Source organism: Xiphophorus maculatus, chromosome 3 (assembly GCF_002775205.1).
Source record: "Xiphophorus maculatus strain JP 163 A chromosome 3, X_maculatus-5.0-male, whole genome shotgun sequence".
In the NCBI taxonomy this organism is placed as follows: Eukaryota; Metazoa; Chordata; class Actinopteri; order Cyprinodontiformes; family Poeciliidae; genus Xiphophorus; species Xiphophorus maculatus.
In genome coordinates this window covers 9,763,675-9,783,963 of record NC_036445.1, presented here as the reverse complement: position 1 = coordinate 9,783,963, position 20,289 = coordinate 9,763,675, and the positions used below count along the sequence as shown (strand labels likewise).

Below are 20,289 nucleotides of genomic sequence, written 5' to 3'. Positions count from 1 at the left end.
TCTTCATCCTAGCCTACAGCAGATGCATACAGTAGAGACCATAATATCCCTGGGGGGTGTTCATGTCTGTTTAAGTGTTGGGGTGTGGTTTATAAACACCACTTTAATCTGTTTCTTTGGCTTTCTGTCCAATGGGAGCAAATAGTTGTATTAAAATACATAATATTACAGGCCAAGCTAGGCCGAAGGATAGCACCCGCCAGACAGACCTATATAACAGATTGAGACAGGGAGAGGTAATCCTAAAGGGTTTAAATCTCCGCTCATACACGTGATTATCTTTTTTTCTCCCTTTTTCTGGGTTATTCTGGGCGACTGCATGAGACGAACAAAATTATTTGTTGCTCAGGGGTTTCGCTAAGAGCACGGAAAGTCTCTTAACCCTGCGAACATGGGCACCTCCTACCTTTATGATTATTTTCCAGTACTTTGTCCCATATTTCGTTTTTATTTCAGAGTCAGCATTTAAGCACTTGGAGCAAAAGAGGCAGAAAATGTCGGTAAATGTCCAAAGAGATTAATGGTATTTCAGTTGGAACACACGTGGGGCCAGGAGAGAGCGAGCAGCAAATACAGTATTACTGTGTACACATAATCCTTCATCTTTTTAGAAAAAAAAGAAATCACATATTTGTAGGGTGGTTTTGTGGTTTAATGTTGCAAAAGGACAACATAACCAGTTTGCTTTTTCAAACTAAAACTTATATTCCTCAGAGTGGAATCATATGGTGAGGATAAAGCTTCTCCTTTAGCCATTTTGGCAAATTCTCAACAATTCTAACTCTGATTAAACTTCTTTTAGGTACAAAACCATCAGAAAAAAATTCTTTATAAAAAGTAAAGGGACACAGACATTGAAGATTGAAATCAGCATTTAATAACAGGCTGAAAAAGAGTAATTTACAGTAACTAAACATTTTTAGTACATGTGTGCCACATTAAAATCTTTTTTCTGGGTGTGGTTAAGCACTGTTTTTGTATACAACATTGTGCATCAACTAAATTAAGCACACATGCACCAAGAGTGGCATATTTGAATGACACTAATCCCCAAAACTAGATAAAATGATGCAATAAACAGAGGACACACGTTGCCCCTGACCTAAATAACAACAAGACAATATTGTTCAGGTGAGCATTCTCTCTGTCGATGGTGAGAATGTTGCTGAGGCACATATTTCTCTGTTTTGTGTAGTTACATTATATATATATATATATAAAAAAAACATTTCATCAATATAAAAAAGAGAAATGTTAGCATGCTGTGATAGAATAAACAGTCCCCTAATATTGTAATAAGGTGAATTTATGTAACAAAAGGAAAGGCAGATTAAAAAAAAAAAAAAAGAGTCTAAAATCTGAAACAGGAAGGATACATTCCCTATGTACATTATGGCTTGCTATCAGTGGTTTGACACTCCTATATCACGATTTAACATAAGTGCTATAAAGAAAAAAATATATAGCTGGATATATGTTATTTTTCTGCAACCTTATAAGTAAAACAAATCCCTAAAGTCACAAAAAGTTTGGTTTAAAGGAAGAAATTCTTTTGCTGATCTATACTCCATAGTTGGATATAAAAGCTTTACATATATACTGTATATTTTTTGTTTGAGAATTAAAGCCAGTGTAAAATTGATAAGTCAGTTCTGGCATGTGAAGATAAGATTGAGTACATTAATAAAACATGAATGATTAAACAGCATCAGGTCTGGTTTATATTTTTAAAGCAGTAGATGTTTCAAATTTACCACAGCTTAATAAAAGAGGAGTTAAACCTATGATAATGGTTAATTATTATTATTTTTTTATTAAAAAAACAAAAGCTGTGGTAAGCACATGCTGATTAAAAGTATGATGTGTTAAAACAAATGCAGAGCAAATGCATTTTATTTCCTCAAATGACACATAAAAGAAGCCACTGATATAATTTTCAGCTCTAAAACTCACAGAGGGACTAGCATGATCGAAAGTATACCCAAACTGCTTTCTCAAGGACCATTTCAACTGTGGTTGCTGTCTTTGAGCCATATAGTGGAAGTACTTCATTCAGAGACTGGTCTCATCACCTTATATCTCTTCAAATAAGTTTCATAGTAAACCTGCCCCCTTCACCTCCATCCCCTCCTCCTCCACCAACAGAAGAGCGAGGAACAAAGTCAATAGTTGCTGTGTGCTTGATCTGACCTTTGCTCTGACTCCAGAAAAACATGAAGACGAAACAGATGGCCACAGAACTGAGGAATGACAGAAATCCCATGGTAGTGGCAATTATCAGGGTCTTTGCGTCAAAGGGATATGGCTTGGCCATTTGAGCTGAGGAGTTGGCAGCTTGGGCAGTTGAAGGCTCAATCCAACCTTCTTCTGTGAATAAAGGGATGGATCTGTTACGTGGAAGCCCCTTCACATATAGACCCACAGTCAGGCTGTCATTGCCAGCTGCATTGCCTGCCAGGCACTGGTATGTACCACTGTCCTGAACCTGAGCAAATCGCACCTCCAGAGTACCATTCTGTAAAACTCTGATTCTTCCTGAAGGAGCGAACACAGTCTTCTGGGGGGAAATCCAGGTGATAGCTGGTAATGGATCCCCATCAACCTTGCAGGAAAACAGAACGGTGGTACCCTCTTCCACTCTCGCCTCCTGCGGCCTGCGGTCCAAGACACGAGCAGGGCGACAGGTGAAAAGCTTTGGTAGTTCTTTTTCTGAGAACTCTCTGAATTCTCGTTGTTTCACCGTATCAGGAGAAGAGCAAGTGGGCTGATGTCCATCAAAGTTCAAGCGCAGCCTGCGACGGACCACCCACAGAAGCCGACAATCACATGCAAGGGGATTCCCGTCCAACCGCAACACCTGAAGGTTCCCCACAGAATGGAAAGCACTCTCCTCCAAAGTAGTGAGCTGATTCGATGTCACATTAAGCATGCGAAAGAAGGACAGTCCCCTGAAGGCTCCTGGCTCTATTTGTAGCAGACTTGACCCGGCAAGATGCAACTCCTGGAGTCTCAGGAGATCCCCCAGCAGGTTACCTTGGATGACAGTGATAGGGTTGTAGGACAAGTCTAGAAAGCGTAGGTACACTAGATGACGAAGGGCTGCATAAGGAATTGAGCTTAGGTTGCAGCTACTGATGACAAGTGAGGTCAAATTAAGACCAATTAGACTGTTGGCGGCAATTGAGTCTAATGCTGGCCAGTTCGAGATCACGAGACTTCGTAAACGGTGGAGTCGTCGGAAAGCATTGTTGGGTAGTGCAGAAATAGTTAGGCGTATCATGCGAAGTTGGGCCAGGCTCTGGAGTTGAGACAAGGCTTCGGAGGGAATGGAGGTCAGGTTGCTGCGGTCTAAGTTGAGCTCTTGCAGATTCTGCAGACCAAAGAAAGCTCTTTGTGAGATGAAGACGAGGTCATTCTCCCCAGCTTCCAGCGTTTGCAGGTTGACCATTTCTTTGAATGTATAGTCCAGAAAAACAAGAATCTCATTCTGGCTCAAGTCCACATAGCGCAGACTAGACAAGCCAGAAAACACTCCCACTGGGAGGATCTTGAGACGGTTGTTTTTAATTCGAAGTGTCCTAAGATTCCTAAGGCCCAAAAAAGCCTCTACTTCAATCATGGAGATTACATTATCACTGAGGTCCAACTCCTGAAGTTGCAGGAGGCCAGAGAACTGACGACGTCCCACAGTTTTAATCCTATTGCGGGATAAATCCAAGCGTCTGGCGTCGTTGGATACACCCTCTGGCACAGAAGTCAAATATTTCCCAGAGCAGACAGCTTCTCTTGCCTCAGGTCGGCACGTACAGCGTGAAGGGCAGCCTCCTGCAGATACACCAAGACCAAACTGTAGCAGGATGCTCCACACCCACCATCGGACAACTGACTCCACAAACATCTTACACCCTGCCTGAAGAGAGACAAACACAATGTCATTGCATGATCAGAGGATCCTTAGGAAAAAAATAAGAGCACAGTGTAAATACAAACCGTTTCAGACTTGGAGTGCAGATTTTCATAACCAGTTATGCAGGAACCATGGCTGATTTAGGTCCTCGGTCGGGAAGTTTTCTGGTTCAAAAGCATTTCTTCTAATGTGTCCTAGATTAAAGAAAGAAGAAGAAAAACAAGCATAAGCAAAGTGCAAACTGATTAGACACTCAGAAACAGAATTTATACATTTTTTGTACACACAAGTTTAATCTTTCAGTGAAAAGACTGCAAACTTTCTTACAATAAACAGAAAAAGTATAAATCCTGTCCATCTCATTAGGTCTCTAAATTAAAACTGTGAGAAATAAGATAAGTTAAAAGCATGAAACAAAGGCAGCGTTCTAAGCATTCTGTTTTCCCTTAAGTGCTAAATGATTCATTTTGCAGCACTCCGCTACATGAAAGGTTGAGGTACAACTACAAGCGGAGCTTAAATTAAGGGTAGCCAAATGTTTCACAGATCAGTCGGCATTGATTCCAACCTTCTGATCCCAAGAAAAAAGCTACTAATAACAGAGATGGACGTTATTCATTGTAGCTATATAAAATAAATTACTTCTGTCTTTTGATATGACAAAAATTAAAAAATGTGCTCATGATGACATATAATCTGCTCTTGTTGACTATAAGTCAAGGTTATTTTTGTGCACAATTATGAAAATTTTTTTTCTTGGCTGAAAAAGTTGTTCATAATAATGTCAATTGCAAATAAACAAAGGCAACTGAGAGTGATATGATGCACATATCAAAAAGCAACATAAAACAAAACCAATAACAATGAAGTTTGAAAAACGGTAAATAATCACATTCATATGGAAATTTTCTTGTATCGCTTCTTGAAGTGTCTGACCTTGTCAGCAGCATAAAAATGTCATGAGAAGAAATATTTAAAATGTGAACTTCCCTTCAAACAACCACTGGAATGACTGGCTGAAATACAACAAAGCTTCAGGAATTGAATTTTATCAGTAAAGTTAAACAAAATCTCACAATTTAAACCCTAAACATAAGCAACACTTATTCACCAATATGTTCAGTTATAAAGACTGGACATATATCTTCCAAAAACACACTCCAAAATCCAAAAATTATAAAATAAAATATTCTAGAAGCAGTTTAAATCTAACCTGGAGCAGCCGAAGCTTCTTAAACTTCAACATCAGACCATTCCCAGAGTGTTGCCCCAGCTTCGTTGCAGCCTTTCCTTTTAGTGACAGCTACCAACACTCCCAGAGCTGTGCAGGCTTTGTCTCATCGCTGTTCTCCAAGCAAACACTTCTTATACCAGCTGGGAGGGAGTGCTGACTCACGAGCCAAGACTTGCACTTTTAAACTCACTGCACTTGTGGTTGAGTTATACATCAAAGTGCTGGCAAACCCAAGGGAACTTTATACAACCCTCCGTTGAGATGGTGACAAGTAGCCATTTACAGCTGGTCCACATTGACAACAGCTTGACTTATCAGTCAATTCAGGCTCAACAATAAAAATATTTTTTTATTATTAGGTATGACCTTCTCTAATATGAGGAGACAGAGTGCTGTGCATGCCCTGACTTTTAAAAAAAATAGAAAGAAAAAAACATCTCCTTAAAAATCAGTACTCTATGGATAACTACAATACTTAAAAGATTGTCAATAACAAAAAGCAGCTCTTTAAAACCAGCAGGTTTAAATGAGCTTAAAATGCCTTTCCTAACTAAGTTGTCAGAGACTGAGCCTGGCAGGTGTGTGAAATCTCAGACTGGGCCAGTTGCTGAGCCCTTTCTGCTCATCTTGGATCAGGACCACTCCTCTCAGTTTTTTTACACGCATCATAAAGCTGCAGTCCACACAAAGGTCACCACATTGAGCCACAGCAGGGACCGACCCCTTCCACCAAATCAAAAGGGGGACAGGATGGGTGAGAGAAATGCATTTGGAATTTTGTCAATTATTTCTCACCCTGCAAGGAGCAAAGTCGAGAGTTTCACATTACGGTGTTAATTATTTTAACTATTTCTTATTACATAGAGTCCTTTGCTGTTTCCATAGCTGATGGAGATTGAAAATAGGGAGGTTGCAAAACAAGCTCTTACTGATGTCTAATAATGTGACATGAAAACATTTTTGGAATTTAGAAACTTATACATTTTCTGAAAACTTTAGAGAAATATTGTTTACTGCAGTTACTTAATCAAACTGTAACAGAAATCTGAAGAGTTACAGATAGTTTTTTTTCTACAAAAAATGCCACAATTAGTGGCACCCTGAGCAATCCTTATAAATTAAATAAAATTTGATTGTATGAAACCCCTTGAGTTTAAATCAGATTTAAACACAAAACCACACTTTTATAAACCCATTTTCAAAATAGGAAAGATGGGAGCACATGTCACTTATGTGTGGACCACCCTGACCACTTCGGTGACTGAGGTTTATCTTGCCCACACACACAGTATGGAGTCTAGTAAAAGACTGCCAGAAAACTGTGGCAAAAACTGATATCTTGGCATCCCTAATTCTTCATATTTACCATGACATCTACCGCGGTATTAAATGAGGGTTAGGAACCACAACCACCTAGAAATGGCTAAAATCTATGAATCCCCTCTAAAAAAACCTATTTTAATAGCTAAAACAACAGCTATGCATTAATGTTCATAGTGGAAACCATCTTAGTACTACCATAATACTATCATAGAAGCTTTCTTATTGCCATTCTTAGAAGCACAGGGAGAATTGTACACAATATCCCAAGTTGCATATTCTTTCAAATATCCTAGATATGCTCTACAAAAACTCTGCAAATAGATTAATTTTCAGCCGTATATGTCAACCAACACCTATGTTACCTATATTAGGACAAATATGAGACTAAGAATGCCTAGAAATACCAGAATATTTTAAATAAACTTATCTCTGGTAGAAAGGTTAAAAAAAATGCCATCACTTGATATTTCAAAAGGACATTTATCCACAACATGGGGCCAATTATCACAGAAATGTTTATGTGGACACATAATTAACCCTCTCTCATCTGAATGCCCAGAGCTGATCCCAACATAAAAGCTGTGGGATCACCTGAAGAGAAGCAAACAAGGGAAAGGACCGGTTTGACGATACTTGGAGAATGTGTTGAGGCAAACAGCCAGACAGTCAAAGATTGCTTTATCTATTTACTGTATCTTTATAGAATGTCATAGGACAAGAATCAGTGCCTTTAGGTTGGTGCCAGATATAGTGGCAGTCAGGGCACCCCATATATCATGAGATTATTGGATGGGATTATTCATTTTGAAGTTTGATTTCTCACCTAAAGACTTTTGCTGCAGGTCTTCCTCTCTTCTTTCAACCCATTTCCTATCTCAATATTTGGAATATATGTCAGTATGGCCCCAAAGTTTAAATCTCAGGTCTATTAGGGTGCTATAGCAGATACAAATCACCTTTAATTCCATGTTTGGCAGGACATTTACACAATAACATTGGATGTCATTGGAATAAAAGAGCAACTCTTCATTCCTGAAAAAAACCAACTGCTTACCACTTGATAATAAAAACTTTGTTTTTAGGAGAGAATATCATGAGACCACTAAAAACCATTTTAGTTAAAATTTTTTTGTTGCTTATTTATGGGACATACTCCAACTGACTTTTCCAATTTGTTCTTTCTGCTCTTTCATCAGACAAAACTCATTAAGCTTCTCGGCTCGGGCCAGTTAGCGCATTACATCAATCTCTGGCCATTCGCCACCAAATGTTTAGCCTGTCTTCAGGGCCTGAACACAGACCGGGGTCTACAACATTTCTTTGTGCATCTTTTTATTTAATGATACTCTTCATCTTTGTGTAATAAAGAATAATGGTGAAATTAATTAGTGTTTTTTCTTTTTTTTAAGATGAGTCAATAAGATTCAACATTTAGCAAACTTAAAAAATGCATTAAAAAAGTTAAAAGAAATGAAACAGATGAAACACTTTTGCTGCTCATTTCTCAGAGCTCATATTTTCTGCGCTGGTACTGCCAGGAGGAAGCAAGGTGCTGCAATTCTCTGTTAAATCAGTCTGTTCTCATTGCCAGCATTATGGCCTCATTAGTTTTGAGAATATAAGACTCTCTCTGAGCATTGCTTCTTTAAGTGCTGTCTTTTCTGTCATTCCCCAGTGCTCCTTGTTACTAAGTCACTTGCAGCGAAATGTGAAAAACTGTGACAAATATTCAAGAGTGCAATTACTGAGATGAATTCTTGAGGCAAAGGCTTCCTTTTCAACAGGTCCATTAAATAGGAACATGATCTTACTGGAGCCCCACATTCAAACCGCTTTGTTTCCTTTGACTTGATATGCCCTGAGCATGACTCCCTGTGCCAAGCTGCTCTGTCCTGACTAAGAATGCACAGTCTGAACCCGACGGGGCTTTCTGACACTTGTCAGAGACTATTTTTAGTTCATCATAGTGAGAAAGACAAGAGCCTGTCCCAAATCCCCAATTAAAACAGCTGAAACAAAACAACAGACAAGTGGGTCTTTGCACTTAGTGTGGTTTCTGAGTGTCTGTTTGAATTCTGTGTTTATCTAAAGTTTGGATGGGGAGTGTTTGTGAGTTTTTCATTTTTCCTTTAGGGGCTCTGGCAGCTGCTACAGTGTGACAGCCCTTGGGATCTTCTAAATTCAAACTGCAAATATTGAACTGTTTGCCAGCAGAACAGCTGTTGGGTGCAAAGCAGGCCAACAAAGGTCTCTGGGGTTCTCCCTTGGATTTGTCTGGGAGGGAAAAAACGTATAAACAATGTCCAGTCATGAGTCACAATTACTGTATGCCAAACAGACAAGGTCTCCGAAATAAACCATGCAGAACTTGTTTTATTGAAGCAAAGTTAATGTGGTTTGATGTTCACACCACTTTTTAAACTGTTTCTATAATGGTTCAATCCAACTGAGCTGCAAATTGATCACTGAAGGAAAGTCTTATTTCCCTAACTACACAACATGTTCCAAATGAAGCATGAACGGACAGTGACTCACCATACAAGCACTGCCACATTAAGGCATCCTTATTTACACACTGAATCAATCTCAAACTAACTGAAATATCTCAAACAATCTTTGTCTTTATGTGTTCTTTTAAATGTCGATTTTTTTTTTCTTTTTCCCTTTGACAATGACTCCTGTACACAAATCCCAAAAGAAGGACTGCAGGACATCTATGCCCACCTTTCATTTATTCATGAAAATGAGATCTTAGACAAAAGGATCAGTTCTCCTGACATGAAGTTGAAATCTGTGGTACAAACTCCAAATGTCTAAGTTTTAAGGGTCTTTTTAGGCTCAGACATTTCTTTTTTTTTTTTATTAGTCTTGTAATACTGGGGCAATGAACTACAAAGTCTTTTTACAAACTGTGTTGAAGAGGAGCTAAAATTGAATGTTGGCTTCAGTACTGAGTGCTGACTGACTGTTACATCACTTCAAAACACCAAATTCTGATGCAAATGTTCCCCATCCATATTCTATACCCGCTTAATCCAGCTCAAGGTTGCAGGGAGTTGGCGGTAAATTCCAGCAAGCACAGAATGAGAGGGTGTGCACATCCAGGACAGGTCGACTGTCCATCACTGGGCTAAAACTGGCATGTGTGAGACAAACAATGTTACCCTTCGCTTACTGTGTCATCTCTCTCTGTGCTTCTGCCAAATTCTGACTTCATGTTCTTTCTGTATATGTGATATCATGTCTTTTAGTATGTAACATTTTCTCTCTCCCACTGAAGGAGCTAATGTTACTATTAACTAGAAGTATCTTATTTGTCATCTTATAGATTGTACAACTGGCTCAGATCTTCTCTGTTTAGGTAAGACTCACTTTAGGAAGAAGTAATTTAGAGAGTAGCTGCTGCCTTTACCTCTGGTCACACTGGTTCTATACTGCTGGACCAGGATGTTTGTGTTCAACATTTTTTCATTTATCTTTTCTGTCAGTTTATGATGACTGTGTATATTTTGCAACACTCATTTTGCTTTAAGCATTTAGGATGAAACAGACCAGCTTGCTAAATCTCCTTTGAAACTGGTTCCCTCTTCAACTGAGACGGTTTTAATTGCAGCAGTTCTGGCTTTGAATCCCTTACAGATTTCTATTGTCACTGGCTTTATGTTATGATCCAACATTTGACCAATGACATCACAGGTAAAAATTGGGCATCTGTTGCTGTCGTATAATCCCCTTTGTGGTGGTACAGTGCCATGTCTTTCGGTAATTCAGGTCGAAATTATGTCATATTTATGGACAATGTGAAGGTAAAGCCACTTTCAATTTCATTACTGTTTCAAACAGCTGTGACATGGGCAAAATCCCCAAGTGTATGATCATTAGATTAAATGAAAATTACGTAAAGTGGATGCTAATTGTCTTACTTTTATGGAAGCCGTTGCTTTTTAGGGCAGATAATGATAGAGAAAGTGACACATTACGATGAGCTTGAGAATTTGCATCATAAATGTTTAGTTAAAGTGGTTCCATTCACAGCACTTTAACTCCACACTGTGTTGGTTGGTTAACCACTCTGCTGTTATTCCACATTCTGACATCACGTAAAGTGCAGCGCCTGCAATATTAATAATAGCTCAAATAAATGAGGGAAGGGAATTAGTCTCAGCACAGCACCTATGTAATGTGACAAATTAGGCCATCTCAGCTGACAGAAATGATGCACCGGATCCATCATCGTACATCAGAGAGACGTAGGGAGGTCATGCGTTAAAGGCCAGCTGACTGATGGGAGACTGAGGACTCCAAACCTGAACCGGGTCGTTTGTTATACACAGATTGTAATTCAGGGCAATGCACTTAGTGATCATAGTTGCACTCATCTCTTTATAAAACCTGCTTACTGCCTGGTAATATTTATTAAATCCATGACCTTCACCTTTTAACTAAAGAAGTTCTTCTGAGTGAAAAAAAAACAAGATCAAGGAGCAAGTACCCAGAGATTTCCCTTTTTGTTCACATATGTGTGAGAACTGGAGCACAATGAGGCAGAACTGGCTGAGCAAAGTGAAAAGATTTAAATCTGTGAAACAAATGTGAATTTGGAAGTAATAACCTACAGAAAGAAAGAAATGCATTTAATTTCTTGTAAATTTGTTTGTTGCCATGTTTCTTTACATAAATATACACATGTGTATTTTCTAAATGATTTATTTTAATGTTGGCTTGACATTAACAAATATACAGAATTTCTATTTTGTAAATTTCTTTCTGTACTCTTTTATATTTTTTAATTTTAATATGTTTGCCTAAGTTGAATGTGCATGTTTCAATTATCCAATGATTTTTTTCCTATACTAGATATAGATTAATAAAAATAGAGATTTTTGTGACATATAAGATTAAATAAGTTTGGAAAATCTTCCTATTCACAATTGTTTTTTTGAACACATATTTAAATGTTTTAAAATGCAGGTTTTAAAAATGAGGTTGAAATACTTGGGTGCAATGATATTTTACACAATATTTGCTGGCATTTGCAAAGCAGTCAATCCATTATTTTCCTGAATAGTGATTGGCTGTTCCCCTTGGCATGAAAATAAGGAAGATCATGGATGTCAACTTCTGCAGAGATGTAAAGACAGTTTCCACTGTGTGTGTCAAGGTATATTTGGTATTTGAACAATTAAAATAGGACATTATAAACTTTTTTACAGGACTTAAGTATATCCCCTACCTAAGCATACTCAAGGTATATATTTATACATATATATATTTTTTTCTATTACAGCATTAAGTCAGTGCTATGGCGTAATTTTCAAGGAAAAACAATCATATCTGTAATCTGTCTTCATTGTTCAGGTGGAGGTTTTCCTCTGTGTCTGCCGGCATGCTAATCTGACAGGACCTCTCTATAATCCCACCTGATTTCCATCTGAGTCACAGCCAGGTGTAACGGCACAGACAGGAAGGGAAAAAAGGCTGGATAACTGAGAGAAGTGCTGAACCGACACTCCAAGAAGATACATTGTATGCTGTACATTTTTAGATTCAGACTTTTTGTCTTGTGGAGCAAGACTTAAGTTACAACAGTAAGCAAGAGGTTTGCTGGTGTTGAATGCTGCATTTGTGACATAATGGAGCTTTATGAGATAAAATCTCAAAAGCATAAACTCCAACAAACAAAACGGACATACAGGTTTACCCTTACTTGATGACAAAAACATCAGGATTTGTGAGAACATAATTGAGGAATTATGCTCCTACTCTGGCATTTACAGGCAGGGATGTGAGCGACAGAGATCAAATATGTTACATGTTTAAAATTTTGCTTCAAAAATGATGTTTGCAGTCAATATATTGGTTCACTCATGTCTGCACATCTGAGTTGTGACATATAAAAACAAAAACAAACTATGACAAATAATGTCAAATCTTTTCCATAAACATAATGTGACAGCTCAATAGAAACACAAACAAATCTGTATTCACATCTACTAATCAATTCTTTCTTGAAGCATCATTTGATTCAGTTTCAACACTTAAGTCTTCTTTAGTAGGAATGACATAGAATCATCCCTCAGCTTCGCCTGCTAAAATATTCACCTGCTACAAAAAATCCAAGCGTTATGTGAACTAAATAAGTTAAGTGCTGACACTAAATCAAAGTTTGCTTCATTCAATTATTAGTTTAAAGGCGCTAAAACACAGTCAATCTATTTTATTTTTCTCTGATAAATTCATATTTCACAATAACTTTACAAAATATGTCATACTATATGTGGAAAAAGCTGTTTTAAATTGGTATATAATATAAATATATATATTTTTTAATCACAAAAAGCCAGCACTTAACTGAGGTGTGTGAACTAATGAATGCCAGTATGCATACTAAAAATTCTGCCCGTCCTCTCCTTTAAATCATGGAAAATGAATCATAAAGTAGAAAAAGGCTTGCAAAAAACTATTCCATACATTGTGAACTCCAGTTCTGTAGAATAAATACGTGTAAAGATGATGTATAGTTATAGCATGATGGCATAAATCAATAAGGAAAATTAAGTCTTGAACTCAAAACCTCTTACTTAAAAAATGGATTAACATTTTCAACATCTTGGGAGGGTTATGTTAAAAAAACTTGTGCAACACCTTTTGTAAAACTTAACAGATGACAGGAAAAGGGGAAGTAACTTAAGTTAAGATAAATTCCAAAATTAACAAAAATAAAAATTTGTGCTATTGCAAGAAATCTAAAATCAGAACTACTAAACAAACTACAAGTACACTGAGGAGAGTTAACAACTAAGAAACTCCAGGCAAATTAAAAACCCTAAAGACAAAAGGTAATGTCAGAGTAAAATCAACACACAAGGAAAAGTCACCCAAACATGAATGTAGCAACAGCAAACAGATACTAATTCATTCTCAGATCCATACCTGTTTGGATTTCATAGCCATGTACTCATACCATGACAATAGCTACATTTCCCTTAACCACATACAGTAATTGTAATTTGACACAATTTTACATTTTGAAAATAAATGTGCTCAACAGAAACAGGCCAATTTGGAAGAACTCTCAACTTTTGTCACGCTAGGATGGAGTGGAGCTTTTGGCCATGTCGAAATAGCTTAATATCACAGAACTGCAATGGAAACAATTTTTTTCTCATCAAATGAGTCACATTACAAAAAAAAAATTATGGTATTGGTCCAAACCATGAAGAAGGTAGAAAACTGCTGCAGAGGCCTAATAATCAACCATCATTTCATTTAATTGTGCTAAACTAGAAAAATTACTAAAACATCCAGGATATCAACCCTTGAGGACGACTCACTAATACCTTGGTGTGTTAATTTTTTATTCTTGAATTATGAACATACATTTATAAAAATCATATAATTTTATATTAAGTTCATTCTAGTAACTTATTTTCTGAAAACCCCATGTTACACAATTTACATAAATAAACAGTGCCCCACCCCAACCAACAGGCAAAGAAAATGTAAAGAATCAACTTAAATTCAAAAGGAAAAGTACAAAAAGGATGTGTAGATAGAAGACTAATGCTGCTATACCTCAAAGCAAACATTGAATTATTAAACTGCATCACTGGTCATGAAGGTCTCTGGTTATAATCACAATAGCACAATTTACGAGGTTCAATTCTACTGATTTTCATAAGTTGTTTTTCTATTCTCAGTCTATCAGTTTTCTTGAACTATCCTGCAAAACTGGGACTTTTAACACTCTGGCCTTTATCTATTTAAATTAAATTAAGAGAAAGAAAGAAAAATCATCCCCGAAATCAACTGAGGTCATTACAATTCTGCTTACAGGGAAAAAATTAACTAAAAATTCAACTGCTTATGCTTGGATTTATTCATTCTGAGAAATTGACAACATGAACAAGCAGATGGATGGGAACATTGCACAATAACTGTGGGAAGAAATCATTCAAATTATTTATTCGAGGAAAGTGCAGATCTGTTCGAGAAATCTGCTTTTCAACAAATTGCGTTTTGCAAACCTAACAGCCCCCAAGAGACATATTTTTGCCTGAATGGGAACAAAAGGCACATTGGGAGGAAGATAGGCCAATTTAATGGAGGGTTTTACTTGTAAAATTGTCAGTGCTTACTGTATAATAGCTCTTCCTTTGGTCAAAATGTCTGCAGGACAGAAAATTATGCTGATAAAAGCATAGAGATACATTAGTTCAGATGAAGAAAGAAAAAAGATACAGGGATGGCGCTTTAGCAGGCGCTTTACAGTTGACATTGTCTGCCATCAAACGTGACACAAAAGTCTTCGATGTTGGAAGCTGGATGCATAAAAGTGCCTGACCTGATTTCCTTAGCTTTGTAAATATTGCATTTGTCTGCCTCTGTGGTCTTCTACCAATAAATTAAAATTGAGACTGCACTTTTGTGCAGCTGATATTGAGTAACATTTATAAAACTGCAACAGTTTGAAGTCAAAGAAAGTGATGATTTTAGTAAAAAAGTCAGTCGCTGACACTTTTTTTTTACACCTGCAGGATTGAGTGCCGCTAGAACCCCGACCTCATTAGCTTCAAAGAAAATGTCAAAAAACGAGACATATGCACCCCCGCTTCCTGACAGATAATCCATACATATGAGCAAATCCAAAACACAGGGGTAATAAAACCTGATTCAATAAAGGAGGTTTTGGTATTTTTTGGCAGTGTGAACACGTCCCAAATGCTGCTCATAAATAAAAACGGCATGTTCATAAAGCTAATCAACAGAAGAAAGCATAACATCTTTTAAAGGTTTCCAGTAGAAGGCTGGAGTGACTTTTGATGCTAAATAAGTACAGTACATTTACAGTCAGACAGCTGTAGCCAATGGATGTGTTAGTGTTAGCTCTTGGTGGTTCTTGAAGCGCTGACTCCAAGCAAAGTCTACAGCTTGTGAATCTCCAAATTATTAAATGCTTAGGACTTCTCTCAAGGATGTGGTTTATCCCTGGTGCTTTACATTGAAAAAAAATAAAACAGGTGATACAACTTATAAAAAACTGTTTATTTGTTACAGGTGCTCAAATTAAGTTTATTCAAGTAAATATAAAAAGAATATTAAGTTGCCTTGTTAAACATATGTAAGTGAAGTAAGTTTGACAAACAATTTGAATACACTTAACAAATTATTATTATTTTTTAAGTTGGAGCGTCACTATCTTTTTTTAGTGTAACCTTTGTCTTCCAGACTTTTTCCTTCGATGGTATTTTCCAATATTTTCTTGGTGAAAGTAATACGTGAACTGCCAGTTTCTTTTACAGAGAGCTTTTGTAGATAACTTTCCTTGTTGTCAGTGACTGAAGTCATCCACGTATTTGTATCCTATTGAAACTCCTTATTTTAAAATGTATTTTATATAAAATTCTTAAAAACTGAATTATGAATTTTCATGGGCAGTAAACCAAAATAGTTGAAATAAAAACCTTGCAATAGTTTGCAGTATGTAAAATACATCTTGTTAATATGCAAGTTTCACTTTATGGATTAAATTACTGAAATAAAATAAATTTTTAATAACTGTGTAATAAATTAAAATGAACCTGCTCATCAAAAATGCTTTTAAACTCGCATTTCTTTCTACTAAAATTCATAAAGTTAAAAGAGAAATTGCCCATGAAAGCTTTTCTGTTATGTACAAAACAAAACAGATACATTTGTGTGGAGTAACCCAGTTTCCTTTCAAATGTGGAACAGCTTCATACTTCACACATGAGTGAATAAAAAGGAAAGGAAGGAATGTCTCTTTTAAAAGTAAAACATGATGAAAAAACCCTCTAATGTATAGATGCTTTTTATCTATAGTCCAAAAACATCAGCCCCGGGCAAGTATTCATTTCTTATTCCTACTCAAAAGCAGAAAACATCCCGTCCTTCTATTCATCTATGAGAGAACGTCAAATCACAACGTGGCCTAAATCTTGAACAGCAGGTTCAAAAGTGCTGTGCATTATTGATTCCTCCCTGAAAAGATGTTTCCATGTACAAACGCTCCAAAAGCGGTTAAGACTGGGATAAAAAGACAAACAACTGCACATGGCACAGACCTCATGTGCAAATCGAGAGATTTGTCCTTTGCAGCTTTAGAAAAAAAAGTAAAGTGCTGAAGATAATCTCCTGGCTGTTAAGACTGAAAGAACATGGAGGCTGGATGTGAGGATGCTTTGTTCTGAGCTCTGATACACCTTCCCTGGACAGAATCATCTTGACCTGACCCTGGTATTAAAGCTCTGGCAAAAAGGTCAAAGGCACAGTCAGACAATGAGTTTATCAACATATGCACGTGGCTTTTTTGTCGACAGATGTTTTAAGGCTTAAAGCTGTTAACGCTAGTGGTTTGAATAAAGATTAATATGTGCTAGGAGTGTTTGAGGATAGCGAGTTCCACAACTAGAAAAAAAAAAGAGATGTCTTCGGATTTTATCCTGTCAAATAACAGTTTGACACAGTTTTGCCAACCAGAGTCTGACAGTATTGAGGACAGTACAGGATACAGTACTGTCAGTAAAGTGAGCAGCTGCTGAGCCAAAGTTTGTGCATTTCTAAAAGTATGTTCCCTTATTTGTTCCTGCTTTGAATTTCTCCTGCTCTACCACATCCTAAAGGTGCTCTATTAAATTGAGATCTAGTGTGAAAGACACATCAAAGGCCACAGTATGTGGCAGAACAATCTTCTGCCACACAACTTTTCTTTTTTTAACCCTGATCCCAGCAAATGGTTATGCATGAAAATGCGTGTTGGTTGTTAACAGCAACAAGTAAAGTCATTTAAACTCCCTGTCTTCTCCATTCTGATCTGATGCTCAGTTTGTATTTTAGCAAAATATCTTCAGCACCTCTGGATGTCGAAATATTGAGTGATTCGTTAGACTTAACAATCAAAAACACCAATGACTGGTGATCAATGAATCATTAACAACATATGATTGCCCAAGTGCTAAAATTAGGATTGACACTTCCAATCATAATCCACATTTTTCTCTTAGAAATGTTACAGTTTATTTTATGATAAATTGTAAAACAAAAACAATATTATCGTCATCATCATATCTTTATTCCATCATATCTTTAGTAAAAGGATAAAAAGATAAAATACTGTTTGAACATGAAGTTTTTAACTCTTCCAGGATTTTAAAAGCTTGTTATATTCCTTGGATATTTTGAGTTTTGGGTTTTGATCATTTTGTTGCAATTTACTTTTTTTAGGTCTTGCCATATTCAGTTCATTTCCCTCTGTTCATTATTATTACTAAGGTATTGCCATATCGGTTTATTCCTCCATTTAGTTTCAATTTGTTCATGTGTTCTGTTCCTTGTGTAATTGAATTTACTTTTCTTGATTATTGGTAAGCCTTTTCCATTTTAGTTTTTAGGTACTTTGAGTTCTAGTTCAGCTCCATCTGTACTCATCAGTCTCATCAATCGACCATGTTTCCTCTGGTTTATTTGTCACTTTCCATCCTTGCCTCAGTACTAAAGCTTTTGATTTGTCATTGTTCATTGCTGGATTCTTCTGTTTCGTTACTATGACAGATTTTTCTTCTGCTCCTTATTCCATGCTCCATATTGTTAATAATAATAAAAAAAACAACTGTCAGATTCTATACACTGCCAAGCATGAACTAAAAATTAACCATCTGAGTAAAAAATATAAAGTTCATTCAAAGTAAATTTAGCCTGCAAAGTCTGAAAATATGAAATTCCTAAGACTATCAAAATGATGAAGGTCAATGAGCCATGAACTGACCCATTAAAGGCAAATACACCCAGAATCACCTGAAAACAAGAAAGCTCAATAGCTTTTTCTCCTGAAGCTGAAGTCAGTTGCAGTCTAAATTTCCCTCTGAATATAATAGTTCAGGTAAATCATTCGCTAAGGAGAATGACATAATTCCTGTGCATAAAATGGCCTCTGATTAAATTGCCCATTTGGCTGAATCCCAGGCGTAAATCCTTGGTTTTCCCTTGATGGTGATCTGCTTCTCTTGAGCTTCAACTGATGTGATGTGTGTCCTGATTATGATGGAGCTGAGAGGACTAACAGTTTGCTTCTGCTCCAAGTTCAGCACTGCAACTTTTTTTTGTAAAAAAGCTAAACCTTGTTCACGGCGTAAGTGACATTCTAACAAGCTGTACCAAGTCTGGTAATGCGGCGGTTTTCTCTTACAAAAAACAGTTTAAATGGACTTATAAAGGACTTTGATGTAAACACCCTAAAGTAAACGCTGTCCCATGAGGAAATGAGGCTGCAGTTGTTGCTGTCTGTAATCCTGCTCAAAGGCAGTTAAAACACAGTCTGCTGCAACCCTTTTTAGGTTTATGGAACAAACTATGGAGAGGATTACTGCACAGAGGCACTCTACAAAACACAGCAACAGATCTGCACAAGCAGGCAACTCATGATAAAATAATTTTAAAGCCCTTTTATACATGTGTAAGGATAATTTTAAAAGAAGAAAATTGTGAGTAAAGATGAAATTGGCATCCTCCTGGAAATCCACTCAATCACTATAATATAAATCATGAACATAAAGTTGCTAAGGGCATTAATATAATAGTTTGTTGCTGCATTGACTGATCTGGGCTTTCTTAAAAATTATGAAAGGTGATCCATTTTTCTGAATACCAAAATGAATAGACATCATTACACTACCACAAAAAACAGTCAGGCAAAAATGCAGTAATATATATATATATATATATATTTACTGTTAAACTTTGCTTTTCTTGATCTTATTGTTTCCTTCAATCCTCTATACTACATATCAGCTTTACAGAAAAGAAGGCTTTGGCTGTCAGGTGAGAATGTTTAAATTGTTTTGTACGTGAGCAATTAAAATAAAAGTGAATATTTCCATCAAATTTATTGTATTCAGAATTTTTATGCTATCAGATTACAATATGAGTAAAATTCATCTTTACATTTGTTATTATTGAAAAGGTATCGGAATGTAAGATGATGTTTCTAAGTTCAGAGCAAACCAAAGCGATGGAAAATTGGAAAATTGCATTAAATTTCTGCAGAAAAGCAATTATTTCATGAATGAAACTCACCAGCGGATGTTTTCAGGGAAGGAATCATTGCAAATCCTTCATGGCTTTAACGCTCACATGCTCATCCGAGTTCAGGACAGTCTCCCTCCTCTTCCTCCTCTTCCTCCTTTTCTCCACGTTCAACAAGACTTTCCCAACATCTGTCGCACCACAGTGGCGGCAGTTCACTCCGCCCTCCTTATTTCATTAAATCCTTTTCCGACCGTAGAATACCTTGGGGAGTTCTCGGATAATTATGGCACTAAAATAATTTAGGTCGGCTCTGTCTGCCTTGTTGTGTGATGAGGTGGAGAAGCGGCTTCACTCTGACGCGCTGCTGCTGCTGCTTGTGCAGCTTCGCATCTCTCCACTCAGCTGCCAGTCTGGTACAATAACAAAAGTCCTGCAGATTTAAAGGATGGATAAGCGCCGCGTGTCTGGCTGTAATGCTTTAAATCCCGAGGAATACCTTCAAAAATAACACCAAAAATCAGATTTGCAATATTGAATTTTAATTTATTGCTCTTTAGAATAAAAACAACATTCGCTAAATGTGCAGCAACAATCTAAAAATTCCGGGGTTAAAACACCTTTTGGTTTATTTTGTTAACCTAGTCCTCAGCTCAAAAAAGGGTCCAACTTTGTATAGTTTAATACAAAAGAGTTGGGTTCTGGATTTGACCCAGAATTAAGGTTTTAACGCAACAGTTGGATTTAGGAGGATAGGATGGTGGGCTAGAGCAAGTTTTTGTGC

The 20,289-nt window shown here is 36.9% G+C and overlaps 1 protein-coding gene across 3 annotated transcripts; it reads right to left on the bottom strand.

Moving 5' to 3' along the window:
• Window positions 1–854: 854 nt before the first annotated feature.
• Window positions 855–19,891, bottom strand: LOC102231680 (leucine-rich repeat and immunoglobulin-like domain-containing nogo receptor-interacting protein 1). Of its 3 annotated transcripts, none has more exons than XM_023330297.1 (3): window positions 19,557–19,891; window positions 3,991–4,101; window positions 855–3,910 (listed from the first exon to the last, which is right to left on the bottom strand). In XM_023330297.1, the coding sequence occupies exon 3, from the start codon at window positions 3,896–3,898 to the stop codon at window positions 2,084–2,086; it is 1,815 nt and encodes a 604-aa protein (XP_023186065.1). In that variant the 5' UTR covers window positions 3,899–3,910; window positions 3,991–4,101; window positions 19,557–19,891; the 3' UTR covers window positions 855–2,083. The 3 variants fall into 3 exon arrangements, with proteins under 3 accessions (XP_023186065.1, XP_005800465.1, XP_023186066.1); XM_005800408.2 differs by having other exon boundaries at window positions 855–3,906; XM_023330298.1 differs by lacking the exon at window positions 19,557–19,891 and adding an exon at window positions 5,121–5,255.
• Window positions 19,892–20,289: the final 398 nt, after the last annotated feature.

Bases quoted from the DNA above. Each gene is read 5' to 3' on its own strand.
- LOC102231680 (XM_023330297.1), bottom strand. From the start codon at position 3,898: ATGTTTGTGGAGTCAGTTGTCCGATGGTGGGTGTGGAGCATCCTGCTA.